The following is a 22,561-nucleotide window of genomic DNA, read 5'->3' as shown; positions in this document are numbered from 1 at the left end:
CCAATTTAGTGAAAAGCTTTACCCTCAGTTGATCATTGGATGAAGTGGCACAATGTATTTTGACATTTTTTGGTTATTGTTATGTTCTTCTCTTGCAGCAAGATGGGACAGAGCTGTTTAACTTTGTACATGGACATCAGTCTTGGTCTGATTACCTTAGAAACATGGCAGCAGATGGGACAGGGGGTGACCCCATCATTCTCCATGCTGCAGCAAACTGCTTTGAAACATGCATTCATGTGATCAGCAGTCTGTCACATGACTTAACTATCCACCCAGAACATGATGTTAGCAGCAGCAGCCAGCTTGTGTTGGGACACCTGCATGAGCATCACTATGTCAGCCTTCGACCAAAACGAGGTAGAGGAACTTAATATGTAAAACAATGCTAGCTAACCAGATTTGTCTACTTAATCAGTATCTTATTGCTTCTATTTTCCACAGATTCCGTGAAACAAGAAGTCAAAAGTCAGATGGAAAAGGATGACAAACCAGGTTAGCAAAAAAAATAAATAAATAAATATAAAAGCCGATCAAAGTGATGTTGTACAGAATGCTTTTTAAAATGATCTCCACAAGGCTTTTCTTATAGACCATCTTTTCATTCATGAGTTGGCTCATAGGTCTCTGATTATAAAATGATTGAGATGGTAACTGTTTTGTTTTACTGTTACACTTCTAAATCACATTGTAGCTGTTACTATAAACGAATGTGGCAGCAGTGAAAAAAAGCTAATTTCAAGGTACTGAATCAAATAGCTGCAGATCCTTCATTACTTTTTTTGGTTTTCAGAAGCATTTTAAATTAATTGTTAATTGAGGACATTTGGTGTTTCAGAATGGGTTGCCTTTGACAGCAAACATACTTTCAAATTAATGTTTTTCACTTTAGTAACAGAGTAAATAAGGTAATTATACCTTACCCCTTTGTCACAGCGAATCATCAGTCAATTTAGTTTTTTAGCAGTTTAACAGAACCAAGCTTTGGCATTTTTGTATAACCGAAAAATCTCTTTTAAAATATCATTTTAATCAGTATGTGTTTCCTTCTATTTTGCACAGACTCCGTGAAACAAGAAGTCAAAACTCAGATGAAAAAGGATGACAAACCAGGTTAGCAAAAAAAAAAAAAAACAATCAAAAACCGATCGAAGTGATGTTGTACACAATGCTTTTCAAAATGATCTCCATAGGCTTTTCTTATAGACCGTTTTTTTATTCACAAGTTGGCTCATAGGTCTCTGATTATAAAATGGACCCCCTCACGGATCGGTCCTTAATTTTCAAAACAGTTTTTTTCGTTTTACAACTAAGCTACATCTGTTTGGAACTTAGAAAGAAAAGACATATCTCTGAAGAATGATCAACTGCTGAAATAGAGGACATGAAGTTGCTAAAAGCGATGAAAGTCCATTTTGCGTTCGGATTTAAAAAAAAATTGAAACTAAATCTTGAACTTCAAACAGATTTTGCAAGAAGTTGGAAAACGCTACAGTGCAGCAATGTTTGTTTTGTTTCAAATGTTGATATGCTTTGTAACAGCAGTGTAAGTGATCTGATCATTTGAGCTACAATTCTTTAACTTCTGTAATTCCCCCCCCCCCCCCCCCCTCATCCCAATGGCGGGACTAAAGTACAGGTCACAGGTCAGATTAAAAGAATAAAGAAAAAACGAAGAAATGAAATTGAAGAAATAAATAAAAGTAAAGAAATAAAAATCAATAAAACTGCCTGGAAGTAAACGTGGAAAAGCAAGATATAACATACTATGTGAAAATATAGTTCACTGGCCAGGACTCAAACCCCGGTCCTGTATTCAAGGCGGACACCCTATTTCATCTGCTGTCACTGTAGGTTCGCCTGTAGTGTAGTGGTTATCACGTCTGCCTTGAACGCAGGAGACCGGAGTTCGAATCCTCGCCGGTAAACCATATTTTCACATAGTACGTTATATCTTGCTTTTCCATGTTTACCCTTTTTTTTCGTTATCAGCCAGTCAGTTTATGTGACTTTTATTTCTTTCTTTCTATTTGTTTGTGTATTAATTTTTTATTCATTTAATATGTATTTTTATTCCTGTTTATGAAAACATGGTATAAATGAAATGAAATTTACATAACATGAAATTTGATAGAAGCTTTCGCACCCAATTTTAGCAATTGATGTTTTACAGTAAACAAATAAATTTGTTGATTAGTGTGTTCTTTCCATACCGGTCATCGTATTTTCTTGTGATGCAAACAATCAAATCTTGTTTACATGTTGCTGTTTTAAGTCACAGTTGTAGCGTTTTCTTTTTAAAAATCAGTACAGTTACCAAATGAAGTTCCCTTTATTTATTTTTTTTCCTCCCGAAATGACAATTTCAAGTCAGTGTAGTAATTGATAATTCAAATTCATATTGTATTTAGTATCAGTGGCCAGCAGGAGGTATCATTAAAATCAGAGTTGACCTGAGATCAGGGGAATGCACATGAGACCAGACTTGAATCTGCCTTCAGTCTTTAAACCTACACCAGTTCACATCGCTCTTTCTTAAAAGCAAAGATGCTTCTCTCTGGAGACAATTTTTACAGTTCCCAGCTCTTGACATCCACAAAGCTAAGAAAGTGACGTGGGCGCTTAATCTATATTTTAGGTTAAAAATAGGCGTACGGCACCCCTTTAGACCTGCCCTAGTACCTGTTGAGGTTATTAGCAAAACTAAAATATGACAAAGATTACTTGTTTGTGAATTTTTACCTTCTAGGGGTTAAAATAAATTCCATCCATACCACATGCACGACACAACGACGCAAGCACAAGCACAAGCACAAGCCATGAGAATAGAAGTCGTTCCATTATCTTGTGCTTGTGCTTGTGCTTGTGCTTCCGTCGTTGCAACATACGTGTAAACCGGGACGACGCAAGCACAAGCAAAAACAAAAGAGAATGGAAATCGTTCCATTCTTTTGTGCTTGTGCTTGCGTCATTGTGTCGTACGTGTAAAGTCTGTAAACCGGGACGACGCAAGCACAAGGCGCTTATGCCTGCGTCGCACCGGTTTACACTTAGGTTTCTTGTGCTTATCCTTGTGTTTATGCTTATGCTTGCGTCGTACGTGTAAACCAAGCTTAAAAGGTTCCTTTCAAAATTTCTGACTAGCAGCCCCGGTCACTTTTCTATGGAAGTCCCCCCTGAAATAAATTCTCTAGCTGGTTTTCCTCTTAACAAGATACTGTATCCACGATCGTCAGAATCATTATATTTTGGGTCTGTTTATCTGTCTATGTACCAGGTTTGTGCAATATGACTGTCAAATAGTTGTTTACCGGTCGTTTCGCTACACTGCAGTTTAGTCGATTCGCAACATTTTAAAATTGACGTATTCTCTAATATTTGAACTCAACTTACTCCTCACGCAAACTTTTTGAAATAGAGAAACAGCTAAGATAAATTTTCACCCAACCTCACGTTAAGAACGCGAAATAATGACATTTTCATTGTTAACGTTAGAGCGCAACGACTGTGTAGCGAAACGATCAGATACAAATATCTTACGTTCATTTTAGAGTGCGGATTACCAGCTGAAAGCTTCCATCCACCAACGCCGAAACAAACGGAAATTGTAAGAGCGGCGATGAAATTTGAATCTGAGCAGGAGGAATGTGTGCGTGTGTTGCCATACGAAGAAAATGACCAGATGGTGGTTCACTTGTACGTGTTCAGTGGTGAGTCTGGTATACCAGAGAGCTTAAAAGAAGCCGCCTATGAATGCTTTGGAGAGATGGATGCTAGACTGAAATGGTTTGATCTGTACAACGATGCAGCTTATATATTGAATGTCACATCTGTAGAGTATCTTTCTGGTGTACCCCAAGTCCTCGAGGCCTCCCAGGTTGATGAAATCAGCGAAATTATCAGCCAAAACCTTGACGTATTTGACAAGCATCGAAACATAACTTCTGTGCAGGCCTCTTTTAAAGTCACAGACTCAAGGGAGACAGAAAAGCCATGTATTACTATTAATGTTCTCGGTAAAGGTCACATCCCAATTGGTGAATCCGAGTTTCCAGTCACTCTTGGCTCTTACCCTGTAGACGTTGTGCAGGGGTTTTGGTATCGAATCTCAAACCCATGGCCGCCAAACGAAGCACAAACGCAGGGGGGGAAGCTTCGTTTAGGAGCAAGCCTTGGCGTAAAAGAAGAATACGCTTCTGGAACGTTAGGTGCTATTGTTAAAGATGAAAAAAGCGGTACCTTGTATGCACTCTCCTGTGATCATGTGATGAAACACGCTGAGAAGTCAGAAATTATTCATCCTGGCTTGAATGACTACCGAAACTATCTGCGGTACTACTTAGATGAGTATATATCCTCGGTCGGAACAATCGTTGAACAGGGTTGCTCAGAGATGAAGTTTTCAGTTGAAGGTCTTCAAGAACCGGAAATAAAAGAGAAATTTGAGGCGTTAAAACAAAAGAAAGACAACTATGTCCAAGAATGCCCCGAGGCATACCCCGAGAGTAAGCTCATCCGACTGACGGAACTCGAAACAGCTTTAGAGATAGGTTTCTCAAAGCAACCAAGGGTTATTGGAACTTACGTCACTGGTTTGAGAAGTAATGTGCAATGGAGTGATGGCAAAGAATATTTCATCGATGCTGCCGTTGCTAAATTGAATAAGGGCGAAGTGAAGCGTTTGGAGCATAGTGAAATAGTAGTTATTGGAACCTATGGGAACCTAAGCGGTGAATACTCCCAAGCAACAGGTAGGGACTTTGATCCTGAGGAGCTGTGTAAGAGTGGCAGAACAACAGGGTTCACCAGGAACGGCCATCTCCTAGAAGCAAAGATGTTTATGAAGTCTTCCTTATGTAGCCAAGGTAGCGGTCCACTATATGATGTACTAGTACATTATTACGTTTGTCAAGAATGTGGACACAGGCAAACAACTCAATTGCAAGTAGAAGAAATTCAAGGTTTGCAATCTTCCTGTGAGGTTTGTGGAAAAGATGGGGTTACTTTGCATGAGAGTGTTTGGTTAAAGAACTGCCTGTGTATCGAGGGCCGATCGAAAATGTATTATACTTTTGCCCTTCGAGGAGATTCCGGAGCGGTGGTCTTCGAAAGAAAGAGGAATGGTGCCACTCGCCTTTCAGGGGTTGGCATTCTTTTCGCTCAACATGAGGGTCAGTTTAAAATTTTTGGGTTAGCATCTCCTTTAGTTGTTGCTCTTCAGGCCCTGTCCCAGAAATTATCAGAAACTGACAACGATTGTGACTTGAGATTGCTATCAAACTATTGAACCATAAACACGTAACTGAAGAAGTGGATGACACGAAACCAGAGTTTGACAGGATTCTTGAAGTGACCCTCATTTAATCGAGTAACTACTTTTTAAGTCTGTCCCAGTCTTTGTTACGATTGACGAGGAACTGTGATTGGCGCGCGCATGTTACCAGTCTTTTGTGACGTCACAAACTGTAAATTAACTTTACAGGAAAGCTAAGACTTTTTACCCAATTATATCCAATTTATAATTTTAACTGAAATAGTTCAAGGGTCTACTATGAACAAAGAAAGTTTTTCTTTCCTGTTTCATGACCTTCCAGACTCGATAATATTACAGATATTAGACCAGTGTTACGGGGGATTTCGCAAGTTTGCACGAAATTAGGAACTCATAAGTCGCACAGACTTTTTAGTCGTAGCGCAAACAAATATATAGCCTGCTAATTCATCACGGATTGATTGTCCGTAATTTAACCATATTTAATCTTATAAAAGGAAGAAGGAGTTGGGTCTTCTTGCAAATTATTTATTCGCTTTCGCTGCAAGAAGTTAATGCGCTTTAAGATATTCGCTGTTTCTTGTTCTTTAGAAAACCAACGGAAGCAAAATGTGAACAACTTGTTGAGCTAAATTAGCATTTCTTTTGTCCCTGGAGGATTCGGAAGTATTGTACTAAACTTAAGCCAACAATTACTTTCTTTAGTTCATTAACTTTAAAATTATTTTTTATTGGAGATCGTTTCGGTTACCTTAAAAGTAGATAGCTTCTACACGATTAATTTAAAGCTGGCAAATTCAGCTGTCCTGTTATTTCCTAGTTGAATTGGTTCTCGTTAGACGTGTTAATGTACTTAATGAAAAGTTCTTGTTATCTCCGGAAATATTTACTCGCAGCTGTTGTTAGTCGTAGGATTCATTAAGATTTTCTAAGTTGTAATTTATTGTATTTAGAAAGGCGTTTGCCGCTGGAATTAGTTTTCCAAGCTGGACTCACAATCTAGAGATCCACAAAGACTTTGGTTCCGCTCTTAATATTTTAGTTCGTTTTCTACAAAGACACTTGTTCCGCTCTTAATCGTTTTTCATTTAGTTCTATTGACACGCGTATAGCACTTTGTAAAAAACAATTAATGTACAAGCACATAAAAGCCCTTGTTGTGCAATGTTCTTTCGAATTACAAGTGAGTCAGAATAAAGCTCTGTTGGACCAATTTCTCGTTCTGTTGCTGAAGTTCTGTCCAGTTCGTTGTTAGATCCCTGGTACCACCTTGAGAAGTGACAGTCTCTCCCTGCGAGCGACCCGCACTCATTCCCCCGAAGGATTTGATCCTATTCGGGGAGGATCACAGACCGGACCCGGGAGACGGCGGAAATCGAGCCTATGCGAGCGAGTACTCCCATTTGAGTGAAATTTCCCCGTGCGTTCCTGTTAAGCCTTCGTTGCAGTTTCTGTGTATTTCCCGCAAAAGTTGGGAAAATCTACTGTCACACCAGTAACTAACGGCCGATTTTGGATCCGTTACTAATACATACTGCAACATTTTAGGCCACAGGCAGGCCAAGCTCAAGCTGTGAGTTGTGGTGATCATATTGCGTAAAAAGCGGTCACGGCGAAATTTAAGAGTTTGTATGGGAATATTTACGATCGGGTTTAGGAGGTAAAAATTCCGAAAAGTTCTCAATAAAAATGACATACCTTGTTTATACGGTGTACTGTTTGTTGTTTCTCTGTCTCCTTTTCCTGATTTGAGGTCATTTTAGCGAGTTATCGTTTCCTGGAAGGGGCGCTCCGAAACGGACTGTGATGCCTTGTCCTTCTCTTAGGAGTGTGAAACCCAGGAAACGATAACTCGCTAAAATGACCTCAAATCAGGAAAAGGAGACAGAGAAACAACAAACAGTACACCGTATAAACAAGATATGTCATTTTTATTGAGAAATTTTCGGAATTTTTACCTCCTAAACCCGATCGTAAATATTCCCATACAAACTCTTAAATTCCGCCGTGACCGCTTTTACGCAATATGATCGCCACAACTCACAGCTTGAGCCGCCTGTGTTTAGGCCAATAACTAACGGCCGAATTTGGAACCGCTGTCCTTACATACTGCAACATTTTAGGCCAATAACTAACGCCCGAATGTGGATCCGCTTACATTACATACTGCAACATTTTAGGCCAATAACTAACGGCCGAATGTGGATCCGCTTACATTACATACTGCAACATTTTAGGCCAATGACTAACGGCCGAATTTCGAACTGCTACTAATACATACTGCAACATTTTAGGCCAATAACTAACGGCCGAATTTGGAACCGCTGTCATTACATACTGTAACATTTTAGGCCAATAACTACTGGCTTATTTGCCGTCGGTAGATTAATAGTTATTACATACTGCGACATTTTAGGCCAGTAAGTCCTGGCTTATTTGTCCGCGTCGGTAGATTAATAGTTATGATATACTGCAACATTTTAGGCCGAGATCAGAATGATTCAACTGACTCGATTAACTGCACAGTGTTTGGACACAGCACAGTTACATTCAACTTTTTTGCCTTGATTAAACAGATGAAAAACTAACCACTCTCCTTCAGGAGTTGTATTTTTAAACCACCTCTTCGTTTTATTTAGCCTAATCCACTTGAATTCGGACTTTATTAAGTCAAAATTCTTTGGTAAAGCCAAGGACCTTAGCTGTGTCGCGTATTCATTATACCACGGCTTACAGGAAAGTCCATGAACATAAAAGTGCCACTGTCGGTTTCTGAGAAGCTAATGAATCACTTTGCCTCCCTTGTGTCTTGTAACGTTCGATTCCTTGATAAAGGCGTTCAAGTCCAGTTCTGTCTCCTCTTAAGGATGAAAAATCCTCCAGTTCTTTTGACAAAACTTCAGTCGCCGCTTCATCACTGTCATCACAGCGAGAACATCGAAGACATTCCGAAGAGGAACAATAATTTGTATCATCGGGACACATTTTATGCCCATCTTCTTGACTTTTGAACATTTTAGTTAATAAGGTTGCTATTACCAACACAATCACGGCAATGACACTTTCAAGGAGGACGTTATACAGAAAAGAGTAGCTTTGATGAAGAAGGTCAGTTCTGTCCGCCATGTTTGTTTATTGTCATGGAGGTATATAATTGATGTGAGAATACCATATATGCATCCAGGTTGTAGTACGTACCTCATATCAAGCTGGCAAATAGCGTGCCTACCTATATGGCATTTTCACATGAAGTAGATACCGTCATGGAGTTGTTCCATTCCTCGCGCCGATAGGAAGGGCTAGGAGTCGATTGTTCGCGGCAGACAGGAGAACTAAAATTAAATACGCAGGACAACAGAACAACAAAACACAACAAACCGAGACGGTCAGGATTATAATTTTAGTCAAGTGTCGATAACAGGAAGGCTTGTGCCTGCTCAAATTCCATTTGGAAAAATGATGCAAAAGATTATGTTAATTATGTTACTTATAATTGTGGGAAATAAACATTCATTCATTCATTTCCGCACAGCACAGCCCCATACATTAATTATACATGCATCACTGTCATACTAAACCTTCTTACACAAAGAACGAGCATAAACAGAGTTTGAGTCGCAACATGTATACATAATTAATGTAGGGATCTTGCCTCATCATTAATTATACATGCATCACTGTCATACTAAACCTTCTTACCCAAAGAACGAGCATAAACAGAGTTTGAGTCGCAACATGTACACATAATTAATGTAGGGATCTTGCCTCATCATTAATTATACATGCATATCACTGTCATAGTAACCCTCTTACGAAAAAAACAAGCATGAACAGAGATTGAGTTCCCGTAACATGCATACATAATTAATGTAGGGAGCCGTGCGGAAATCTTCCCAAATGAAGAAAGATTTCCGCACAGCCCATACATTAACTATACATGCATCATTGTCATACTTACCCTCTTAGCCCATACATTAATTATACATGCATCATTGTCATACTAACCCTCTTAGCCCATACATTAATTATACATGCATCATTGTCATACTTACCCTCTTAGCCCATACATTAATTATACATGCATCACTGTCATACTAACCCTCTTAGCCCATACATCAATTATACATACATCATTGTCATACTTACCCTCTTAGCCCATACATTAATTATACATGCATCATTGTCATACTTACCCTCTTAGCCCATACATTAATTATACATGCATCATTGTCATACTAACCCTCTTAGCCCATACATCAATTACACATGATCATTCTCATACTTACCCTCTTTACCCATACATTAATTATACATGCATCACTGTCATACTAACCCTCATAGAAAAAATTTTAATTATACATGCATCACTGTTATACTAACCCTCTTAGCCCATACATTAATTATACATGCATCACCGTCATACTAACCCTCTTAGCCCAAATATTAATTATACATATATCACTGTCATACTAACCCTCTTAGCCCAAACATTAATTATACATGCGTCATTGTCATACTAACCCTCTTAGCCCAAATATTAATTATACATGCATCACTGTCATACTAACCCTCTTACCCCAAACATTAATTATACATGCATCACTGGCCTATTAAAGCTCTTAGTCCATACATTAATTATACATGCATCACTGTCATACTACTCCTCTTAGCCCATACATTAATTTTACATGCATTATTTTCATACTAACCCTCTTAGCCCTAACATTATTATACAGGCATCATTGTCCTACTTACCCTCTTAGCCCATACATCAATTATACATGCATCACTGTCATACTAACCCTCTTAGCCCAAATATTAATTATACATGCATCACTATCATACTAACCCTTTTAGCCCAAAAAAAACAATTTTACATGCATCACTGTCATACTAACCCTCTTAGCCCATACATTAATTATACATGAATCATTGTCATACTTACCCTCTTATCCCATATATCAATTATACATGCATCACTGTCATACTTACCCTCTTAGCCCATACATTAATTATACATGCATCATTGTCATACTAACCCTCTTAGCCCATACATCAATTACACATGATCATTCTCATACTTACCCTCTTTACCCATACATTAATAATACATGCATCACTGTCATACTAACCCTCTTAGCCCAAACATTAATTATACATGCATCACTGTCATACTAACCCTCTTAGCCCATACATTAATTATACATGCATCACTGTCATACTTACCCTCTTAGCCCATACATCAATTATACATGCATCATTGTCATACTTACCCTCTTAGCCCATACATTAATTATACATGCATCACTGTCATACTAACCCTCTTAGCCCATACATTAATTATACATGCATCACTGTCATACTAACCCTCTTAGCCCAAATATTAATTATACATGCATCACTGTCATACTAACCCTCTTAGCCCATACATTAATTATACATGCATCACTGTCATACTTACCCTCCTAGCCCATACATCAATTATACATGCATCATTGTCATACTTACCCTCTTAGCCCATACATTAATTATACATGCATCACTGTCATACTAACCCTCTTAGCCCATACATTAATTATACATGCATCACTGTCATACTAACCCTCTTAGCCCATACATTAATTATACATGCATCACTGTCATACTAACCCTCTTAGCCCAAACATTAATTATACATGCATCACTGTCATACTAACCCTCTTAGCCCAAACATCAATTATACATGCATCATTGTCATACTTACCCTCTTAGCCCATACATTAATTATACATGCATCACCGTCATACTAACCCTCTTAGCCCAAATATTAATTATACATACATCACTGTCATACTAACCCTCTTAGCCCAAATATTAATTGTACATGCATCACTGTCATACTTATTCTGTTAGCTAATACATTAATTATACATGCATCATTGTCATACTTACCCTCTTAGCCCATACATTAATTATACATGCATCACTGTCATACTAACCCTCTTAGCCCATACATTAATTATACAAGCATCACTGTCATACTAACCCTCTTAGCCCATACATTAATTATACATGCATCATTGTCATACTAACCCTCTTAGTCCATACATCAATTACACATGATCATTCTCATACTTACCCTCTTTACCCATACATTAATTATACAAGCATCACTGTCATACTAACCCTCTTAGCCCATACATTAATTATACATGCATCATTGTCATACTAACCCTCTTAGCCCATACATCAATTACACATGATCATTCTCATACTTACCCTCTTTACCCATACATTAATTATACATGCATCACTGTCATACTTACCCTCTTAGCCCATACATCAATTATACATGCATCATTGTCATACTTACCCTCTTAGCCCATACATTAATTATACATGCATCACTGTCATACTAACCCTCTTAGCCCATACATTAATTATACATGCATCACTGTCATACTAACCCTCTTAGCCCATACATTAATTATACATGCATCACTGTCATACTAACCCTCTTAGCCCAAACATTAATTATACATGCATCACTGTCATACTAACCCTCTTAGCCCAAACATCAATTATACATGCATCATTGTCATACTTACCCTCTTAGCCCATACATTAATTATACATGCATCACCGTCATACTAACCCTCTTAGCCCAAATATTAATTATACATACATCACTGTCATACTAACCCTCTTAGCCCAAACATTAATTATACATGCATCACTGTCATACTAACCCTCTTAGCCCAAATATTAATTATACATACATCACTGTCATACTAACCCTCTTAGCCCAAATATTAATTATACATACATCACTGTCATACTAACCCTCTTAGCCCAAATATTAACTATACATGCATCACTGTCATACTAACCCTCCTAGCCCAAATATTAATTATACATGCTTCACTGTCATACTAACCCTCTTAGCCCAAACATTAATTATACATGCATCACTGGCCTATTAAAGCTCTTAGTCCATACATTAATTATACATGCATCACTGTCATACTAATCCTCTTAGCCCATAAATTAATTTTACATGCATTATTTTCATACTAACCCTCTTAGCCCTAACATTATTATACAGGCATCATTGTCATACTTACCCTCTTAGCCCATACATTAATTATACATGCATCACTGTCATACTAACCCTTTTAGCCCAAAAAAAACAATTTTACATGCATCACTGTCATACTAACCCTCTTAGCCCATACATTAATTATACATGCATCATTGTCATACTAACCCTCTTAGCCCAAACATTAATTATACATGCATCATTTTCATACTAACCCTCTTAGCCCAAATATCAATTATACATGCATCACTGTCATACTAACCCTCTTACCCCATACATCAATTATACATGCATCACTGTCATACTAACCCTCTTAGCCCAAACATTAATTATACATTTATCACTGTCATACTAATCCTCTTAGCCCATACTTTAATTATACATGCATCACTGTCATACTTACCCTCTTAGCCCATACATTAATTATACTTGCATCACTGTCATACTAACCCTCTTAGCCCTAACATTATTATACATGCATCATTGTCATACTAACCCTCTTAGCACATACATTAATTATACATGCATCACTGTCATACTAACCCTCTTAGCCCAAACATTAATTATACATCCATCATTGTCATACTAACCCTCTTAGCCCATACATTAATTATACATGCATCACTGTCATACTAACCCTCTTAGCCCATACAATAATTATACATGCATCATTGTCATACTTACCCTCTTAGCCCATACATTAATTATACATGCATCATTGTCATAGTTACCCTCTTAGCCCATACATTAATTATACATGCATCACTGTCATACTAACCCTCTTAGCCCAAATATTAATTATACATGCATCACTGTCATACTAACCATCTTAGCCCAAACATTAATTATACATGCATCACTGTCATACTAACCCTCTTAGCCCAAATATTAATTATACATGCATCACTGCCATACTAACCCTTTTAGCCCAAACATTAATTTTACATGGATCACTGTCATACTAACCCTCTTAGCCCATACATCAATTATACATGCATCATTGTCATACTTACCCTCAGAGCCCATACATTAATTATACATGCATCACTGGCCTATTAAACCTCTTAGTCCATACATTAATTATACATGCATCACTGTCATACTAATCCTCTTAGCCCATACATTAATTATACATGCATCATTTTCATACTAACCCTCTTAGCCCTAACATTATTTATACATGCATCACTGTCATACTAATCCTCTTAGCCCATACATTAATTTTACATGCATCATTTTCATACTAACCCTCTTAGCCCTAACATTATTATACATGCATCATTGTCATACTTACCCTGTTAGCCCATACATTAATTATACATGCATCACTGTCATACTAACCCTCTTAGAAAAAATTTTAATTATACATGCATCACTGTTATACTAACCCTCTTAGCCCATACATTAATTATACATGCATCATTGTCATACTAACCCTCTGAGCCCATACATCAATTATACCTGCCTCATTGTCATACTAACCCTCTTAGCCCATACATTAATTATACATGCATCACTGTCATACTAACCCTCTTAGCCCAAATATTAATTATACATGCATCACTGTTATACTAACCCTCTTAGCCCATACATTAATTATACATGCATCATTCTCATACTTACCCTCTTTACCCATACATCAATTATACATGCATCATTGTCATACTAACCCTCTTAGCCCATACATTAATTATACATGCATCACTGTCATACTAACCCTCTTAGCCCAAATATCAATTATACCTGCATCACTGTCATACTAACCCTCTTAGCCCAAACATTAAATATACATGCATCATTGTCATACTAAGCCTCTTAGCCCAAATATTAATTATACATGCATCACTGTCATATTAACCTACTTAGCGCAAACATTAATTATACATGCATCATTTTCATACTAACCCTCTTAGCCCAAATATCAATTATACATGCATCACTGTCATACTAACCCTCTTAGCCCCTACATTAGTTATACATGCATCACTGTCATACTAACCCTCTTTGCCCAAACATTAATTATACATGCATCACTGTCATACTAACCCTCTTAGCCCAAACATTAATTATACATGCATCACTGTCATACTAACCCTCTTAGCCCATACATTAATTATACATGCATCACTGTCATACTTACCCTCTTAGCCCATACATTAATTATACATGCATCACTGTCATACTAACCCTCTTAGCCCATACATTAATTATACATGCATCACTGCCATACTAACCCTCTTAGCCCATACATTGATTATACATGCGTCATTTTCATACTAACCCTCTTAGCCCTAACATTAATTATACATGCATCATTGTCATACTTACCCTCTTAGCCTTAACATTATTATACATGCATCATTGTAATACTTACCCTCTTAGCCCATACATTAATTATACATGCATCACTGTCATACTAACCCTCTTAGCCCATACATTAATTATACATACATCACTGTCATACTAACCCTCTTAGCCCATAGAGCAATTATACATGCATGATTGTCATACTTACCCTCTTAGCCTATACATTAATTATACATGCATCATTGTCACACTTACCCTCTTAGCCCATACATTAATTATACATCCATCACTGTCATACTAACCCTCTTAGCCCAAACCTTAATTATACATGCATCATTTTCATAGTATTCCTCTTAGCCCAAATATCAATTATACATGCATTACTGTCATACTAACCCTCTTAGCCCATACATTAATTATACATGCATCATTGCCATACCTACCCTCTTAGCCCATACATTAATTATAGATACATCTTTGACATACTAACCCTCTTAGCCCAAATATTAATTATACATGCATCACTGTCATACTAACCCTCTTAGCCCATACATCAATTATACATGCATCATTGTCATACTTACCCTCTTAGCCGATACATCAACTATACATGCATCACTGTCATACTAACCCTCTAAGCCCATACATTAATTATACATGCATCACTGTCATACTAACCCTCTTAGCCCAAACATTAATTATACATGCATCACTGTCATACTAACCCTCTTAGCCCATACATTAATTATACATGCATCACTGCCATACTAACCCTCTTAGCCCATACCTTAATTATACATGCATCACTGTCATACTTACCCTCTTAGCCCATACATTAATTATACTTGTATCACTGCATACTAACCCTCTTAGCCCATACATTAATTATACATGCATCACTGCCATACTAACCCTCTTAGCCCATACATTAATTATACATGCATCACTTTCATACTTACCCTCTTAGCCGATACATTAATTATACAAGCATCACTGTCATACTAATCCTCTTAGCCCATACATTGATTATACATGCGTCATTTTCATACTAACCCTCTTAGCCCTAACATTAATTATACATGCATCATTGTCATACTTACCCTCTTAGCCCATACATTAATTATACATGCATCACTGTCATACTAACCCTCTTAGCCCTAACATTATTATACATGCATCATTGTCATACTTACCCTCTTAGCCCATACATTAATTATACATGCATCACTGTCATACTAACCCTCTTAGCCCTAACATTATTATACATGCATCATTGTCATACTAACCCTCTTAGCCCAAACCTTAATTATAAATGCATCATTTTCATAGTATTCCTCTTAGCCCAAATATCAATTATACATGCATCACTGTCATACTAACCCTCTTAGCCCATACATCAATTATACATGCATCATTGCCATACTTACCCTCTTAGCCCATACATTAATTATACATACATCATTGACATACTAACCCTCTTAGCCCAAATATTAATTATACATGCATCACTGTCATACTAACCCTCTTAGCCAATACATCAATTATACATGCATCATTGTCATACTTACCCTCTTAGCCGATACATTAACTATACATGCATCACTGTCATACTAACCCTCTAAGCCCATACATTAATTATACATGCATCACTGTCATATTAACCCTCTTAGCCCAAACATTAATTATACATGCATCACTGTCATACTAACCCTCTTAGCCCATACATTAATTATACATGCATCACTGCCATACTAACCCTCTTAGCCCATACCTTAGTTATACATGCATCACTGTCATACTTACCCTCTTAGCCCATACATTAATTATACATGCATCACTGCATACTAACCCTCTTAGCCCATACAATAATTATATATACATCACTGTCATACTAACCCTCTTAGCCCATACATTAATTATACATGCATCACTGTTATACTAACCCTCTTAGCCCATAGGTCAATTATACATGCATGATTGTCATACTTACCCTCTTAGCCCATACATTAATTGTACATGCATCATTGTCATACTTACCCTCTTAGCCCAAACATTAATTATACATGCATCATTGTCATACTTACCCTCTTAGCCCATACATTAATTATACATGCATCATTGTCATACTAACCCTCTTAGCCCATACATTAATTATACATGCATCACTGTCATACTAATCCTCTTAGCCCATACATTAATTATACATGCATCACTGTCATACTAATCCTCTTAGCCCATACATTAATTATACATGCATCACTGTCATACTAACCCTCTTAGCCCATACATTAATTATACATGCATCACTGTCATACTTACCCTCTTAGCCCGTACATTAATTATACATGCATCATTGTCATACTAACCCTCTTAGCCCATACATTAATTTTACATGCATCATTGTCATACTAACCCTCTTAGCCCATACATTAATTTTACATGCATCATTTTCATACTAACCCTCTTAGCCCATACATTAATTATACATGCATCATTTTCATACTAACCCTCTTAGCCCTAACATTATTATACATGCATCATTGTCATACGTACCCTCTTAGCCCATACATTAATTATACATGCATCACTGTCATACTAACCCTCTTAGCCCAAATATTAATTATACATGCATCACTTTTATACTAACCCTCTTAGCCCATACATTAATTATACATGCATCATTGTCATAGTAACCCTCTTAGCCCATACATCAATTATACATGCCTCATTGTCATACTTACACTCTTAGCCCATACATTAATTATACATGCATCACTGTCATACTAACCCTCTTAGCCCAAATATTAATTATACATGCATCACTGTCATACTAACCCTCTTAGCCCTAACATTAATTATACATGCATCATTGTCATACTAACCCTCTTAGCCCAAATATTAATTATACATGCATCACTGTCATACTAACCCTCTTAGCCCAAACATTAATTATACATGCATCATTTTCATACTAACCCTCTTAGCCCATACATTAATTATACATGCATCACTGCCATACTAACCCTCTTAGCCCATACATTAATTATACATGCATCACTGTCATACTAATCCTCTTAGCCCATACATTAATTATACATGCGTCATTTTCATACTAACCCTCTTAGCTCTAACATTAATTATACATGCATCATTGTCATACTTACCCTCTCAGCCCATACATTAATTATACATGCATTACTGTCATACTAACCCTCTTAGCCCTAACATTATTATACATGCATCATTGTCATACTTACCCTCTTAGCCCATACATTAATTATACATGCATCACTGTCATACTAACCCTCTTAGCCCAAACCTTAATTATACATGCATCATTTTCATACTATTCCCCTTGCGAAAATTTTTCCGAGATCTCGCCGAGATCTCGGCCGAGATCGCGGGCGAGATCTCGGCGCGTTTTTGGCCGCCGAGATTTTCATCTCGCCGAGATCTCGGCCGAGATCGCGGCCGAGATCTCGGCGCGTTTTTGGCCGCCGAGATTTTTATCTCGCCGCGATCTCGGCCGAGATCTCGCCACTAATCTCGGCGCGTTTTTGGCCGCCGAGATTTTCATCTCGATGAGATCTCGGCCAAAAACGCGCCGAGATTAGTGGCGAGATCTCGGCGAGATGAAAATCTCGCCGGCCAAAAACACGCCGAGATCGCGCCAAATCTCGGCGGCCAAAAACGCGCCGAGATTAGTGGCGAGATCTCGGCGAGATGAAAATCTCGCCGGCCAAAAACACGCCGAGATCTCGCCAAATCTCGGCGGCCAAAAACGCGCCGAGATTTAAGTGGTGAGATCTCGGTGAGATGAAAATCTCGGCGGCCAAAAACGCGCCGAGATCTCGCCAAATCTCGGCGGCCAAAAACGCGCCGAGATTTAAGTGGTGAGATCTCGGTGAGATGAAAATCTCGGCGGCCAAAAACGCGCCGAGATCTCGCCAAATCTCGGCGGCCAAAAACGCGCCGAGATTAGTGGCGAGATCTCGGTGAGATGAAAATCTCGGCGGCCAAAAACGCGCCGAGATCTCGGTGAGATGAAAATCTCGGCGGCCAAAAACGCGCCGATCTCGCCAAATCTCGGCGGCCAAAAACGCGGAGAGATTAGTGGCGAGATCTCAGTGAGATGAGAATTTAGACGGCTAAAAAAATGCGGCGAGGAATCCCTGGCGAGATCTCGGCGAGCTAGCATCTGCAGCGGTGTACTGAAAATTTGATCGTCAGACGTGAAAGTAAAGCTTTTTGGTTTGAAATTCTTAATCAGCGGAATAACATTGGAAGGATACTCATAACCGAACTACGTTCTCAAGACGCCCCTAAGCATTTTCCACGAAAAAGTGAATATATAACTTCTGTAAGTAGGCCCGGTTCAGACGCCGAACTTTTCATGAGCCGAACCTAATACCTCGAATTAAGTACATGAAAAGTTCGGCGTCTGAATCAGTTGAGAACGGCTGTTTCAATTTGGAACGGCTCAGCCGTTCTTCCCGCCTGGCTCAGCCGGGAATTTCGGCTTTGGAACGGCTTTGATTCAGACGTCGAACTTTTCATGAGCCGAACCTAATGCATAAATTATTATAACGTATTTCAAATAAAAAAATTAAAAAAAAAAAAAAAAAAACAAAAAACGCTTACATTTCGATTGGTTTTGCTTCAAGTAAATTAAGTTCGTCTAATTAAGTTCGGCGTCTGAATCAAAAGGCGGGATTTTCGTGATTTGGACCGACCATTAAATTCGGCTCGTGAAAAGTTCGGCGTCTGAACTGGGCCTAAACAACCACTTACTTTCTACCGTATCATTTGAATCATTACGGCTGGGAAATCTGGACAAAAGAGCAAAACTAAGCGGTAAGCTTATGATGTAAATGAATTATGCCAACTAACTGCTTCAAATTGAAAACGAATATAGAAGTTGTGAATCACCAACAATTTATTTCAAAAATTTTACCTTCGAGGTTTCGAGTTATAAAGACAAAATCGTTCGTGTAGCTAATTACGCTTTGTGAAAGCTTCTATCGATTTCTAAACAAACTCTTTTACTCGCAGTGTTTCTTTAAGCTATTAAGTAAGATGAAATACGGATAAATAATATAAGAAACTAACCTCTTTCTCAATCAAGAGATACAAGTCTGTGTAAGAAAGCCATTAAAATCTCAATTCTCGCGCAAACTTGATGGTCACTTCCACTGAGTTGATTCTTAACACGCTTATAGCTTAACGAGCTTGAACATCCCTTTAGCAAATTTTAAGTCCTCCTTCTCCAGCACCTTAATTATCCAGGACATTCCGTATTCCGTAAAAAACGTGCGGTGACTGAGTTCATAGTGTGCAGTTCAGTTTAGTTCAGTTAGTTCGGATACCGTAGTTTGTTAACTTAATCAGCATCATTTTTGTTGACCAGTGCTCATCATATCCCTTGTGTGCTATTCTCCGGTTGACCACAGGTTCTTTTATCATGATTCCCAGCCATAAACGAATGGTTAACTTGTCATGAAGCTTAACTTTTCATATTTTCTGCAGGATTAATTTTTGTGGCCTCGCAAACCTCAAGTCAAACTTTTTTTTAGCTTATGCGAGCATCGCCGGGTGGCGTGATTGAATTAACCAATCACATCGCCCAATTCACGTTGTTGTTGGGGACTTTCGCGCCATTTGTCAAGTGGCAAGCCGCGGAGACGGCAAGTTGTTTACGAGGATTGAGAGACAGATTGTGAGGGAAAAGAGCACAATAAAAAAATGTCGACAACTGAAGACAGTGTAATGAAAAGGGAAAGAACGCGTTTTCAAAAATTGTGCTACCTGTACCGAAAAATCGTTCGCAGCAGGCATTACGACATAACTGAAACGCCTTTTGAGGGACAAAAATCGCCTAAAAAGGTGAGTTAAAGATTTAGACAATAAAACGATAAAATTATCAGGTCAATGAATTCATTTTATGATAGTAAATAAGTATGTTAACGAACGTCCGGTGTGAGCAGCGTTCTTCTCACATTTATCTTAAGACGCGCACTTAATATTAATCTGCAGAAGCGCGTTAAATCAATTTAATAATTAAAGCTCATCGATTTCCAGTTATAGCATGAAAAAATGAAAGCAAACATTATTTTCACCGAGGGTTAAGGTGAAGTTTTAACTCATTCAACCTCATAACTTAATCCTTACCACTGAAGAGTTCACATGTCTTCGTTTCGAATCTGGCGAAGATCGCGGTGTCTTGTCGCGATCGTGGTTGTCTCGGCAAGATTTTAGTTTTCTCGCCGAGATCGCATTTGTCTCGGCGAGATCTCGCCTGTCTCGGTGCCCCTAAAAATCTCGCCGCGAATCTCGCCGAGATGGAAGACGCAACCGCAATCTCGGCGAGACTCGCTGAAGTTTTTCGCTCTCTAAAAATCTCGCCGAGATCTCGGTTACCTCGCCGAGATCTCGCCTCCCTCGGCGAGACTAACGCAATCTCGGCGAGATCTCGCTGAAAGTTTTGCCCTCTAAAAATTACGCCGAGAATTACTGAAATCTCGCCGAGATCTCGGTTACCTCGGCGAGATCTCGCCTACCTCGGCGAGATTAACGCGATCTCGGCGAGATCTCGCAGAAATTTTTTGCCCGCTAAAATTCTCGCCGAGAATTACTGAAATCTCGCCGAGATCTCGGTCAACTCGGCGAGATCTCGCCAATCTCGGCGAGATAACCGAGATCTCGGCGAGATCTCGCTGAAATTTTTACAAGGGTCCTCTTAGCCCAAATATCAATTATACATGCATCACTGTCATACTAACCCTCTTAGCCCATACATCAATTATACATGCATCATTGCCATACTTACCCTCTTAGCCCATACATTAATTATACATACATCATTGACATACTAACCCTCTTAGCCCAAATATTAATTATACATGCATCACTGTCATACTAACCCTCTTAGCCCATACATCAATTATACATGCATCATTGTCATACTTACCCTCTTAGCCCATACATTAACTATACATGCATCACTGTCATACTAACCCTCTTAGCCCATACATTAATTATACATGCATCACTGTTATACTAACCCTCTTAGCCCATACATCAATTATACATGCATCATTGTCATACTTACCCTCTTAGCCCATACATTAATTATACATGCATCACTGTCATACTAACCCTCTTAGCCCATACATTAATTATACATGCATCACTGTTATACTTACCCTCTTAGCCCATACATTAATTATACATGCATCATTGTCATACTAACCCTCTTAGCACATACATTAATTATACATGCATCACTCTCATACTAACCCTCTTAGCCCAAACATTAATTATACATGCATCATTGTCATACTAACCCTCTTAGCACATACATTAATTATACATGCATCACTCTCATACTAACTCTCTTAGCCCAAACATTAATTATACATGCATCATTGTCATACTAACCCTCTTAGCCCAAATATTAATTGTACATGCATCACTGTCATACTTATTCTGTTAGCCCATACATTAATTATACATGCATCATTGTCATACTTACCCTCTTAGCCCATACATTAATTATACATGCATCACTGTCATACTAACCCTCTTAGCCCATACATTAATTATACAAGCATCACTGTGATACTAACCCTCTTAGCCCATACATTAATTATACATGCATCATTGTCATACTAACCCTCTTAGCCCATACATTAATTATACATGCATCACTGTCATACTAACCCTCTTAGCCCATACATTAATTATACATGCATCACTGGCCTATTAAACCTCTTAGTCCATACATTAATTATACATGCATCAGTGTCATACTAATCCTCTTAGCCCATACATTAATTATACATGCATCATTTTCATACTAACCCTCTTAGCCCTAACATTAATTATACATGCATCACTGTCATACT

At 38.2% G+C, this 22,561-nt stretch overlaps 1 protein-coding gene across 17 annotated transcripts in view; it reads left to right on the top strand.

The window, feature by feature from the left end:
- LOC146466007 (uncharacterized) overlaps nt 1–22,561 on the top strand; it is an 82,778-nt gene that overhangs the window by 31,542 nt on the left and 28,675 nt on the right. For 5 of the 17 annotated variants that reach the window (XM_085127895.1, XM_085127903.1, XM_085127900.1 and 2 more), the window contains 4 exons: nt 99–360; nt 445–495; nt 1,063–1,113; nt 3,552–5,017. The exons of 1 other annotated variant lie outside the window; for it this stretch is intronic. In XM_085127895.1, coding sequence (XP_084984021.1) covers nt 99–360; nt 445–495; nt 1,063–1,113; nt 3,552–5,017 — 1,830 coding nt within the window. The remainder of the gene's footprint in view (nt 1–98; nt 361–444; nt 496–1,062; nt 1,114–3,551; nt 5,018–22,561) is intronic. 11 more of the 17 variants (XM_085127904.1, XM_085127901.1, XM_085127908.1 and 8 more) reach the window with 8 other exon arrangements.

This window comes from Pavona decussata, unplaced genomic scaffold (assembly GCF_977016875.1).
Source record: "Pavona decussata unplaced genomic scaffold, jaPavDecu1.1 SCAFFOLD_154, whole genome shotgun sequence".
Taxonomy (NCBI): domain Eukaryota; kingdom Metazoa; phylum Cnidaria; class Anthozoa; order Scleractinia; family Agariciidae; genus Pavona; species Pavona decussata.
The sequence above is the reverse complement of the archived record's forward strand: the minus strand, read 5'-3'. Positions and strand labels throughout refer to the sequence as shown.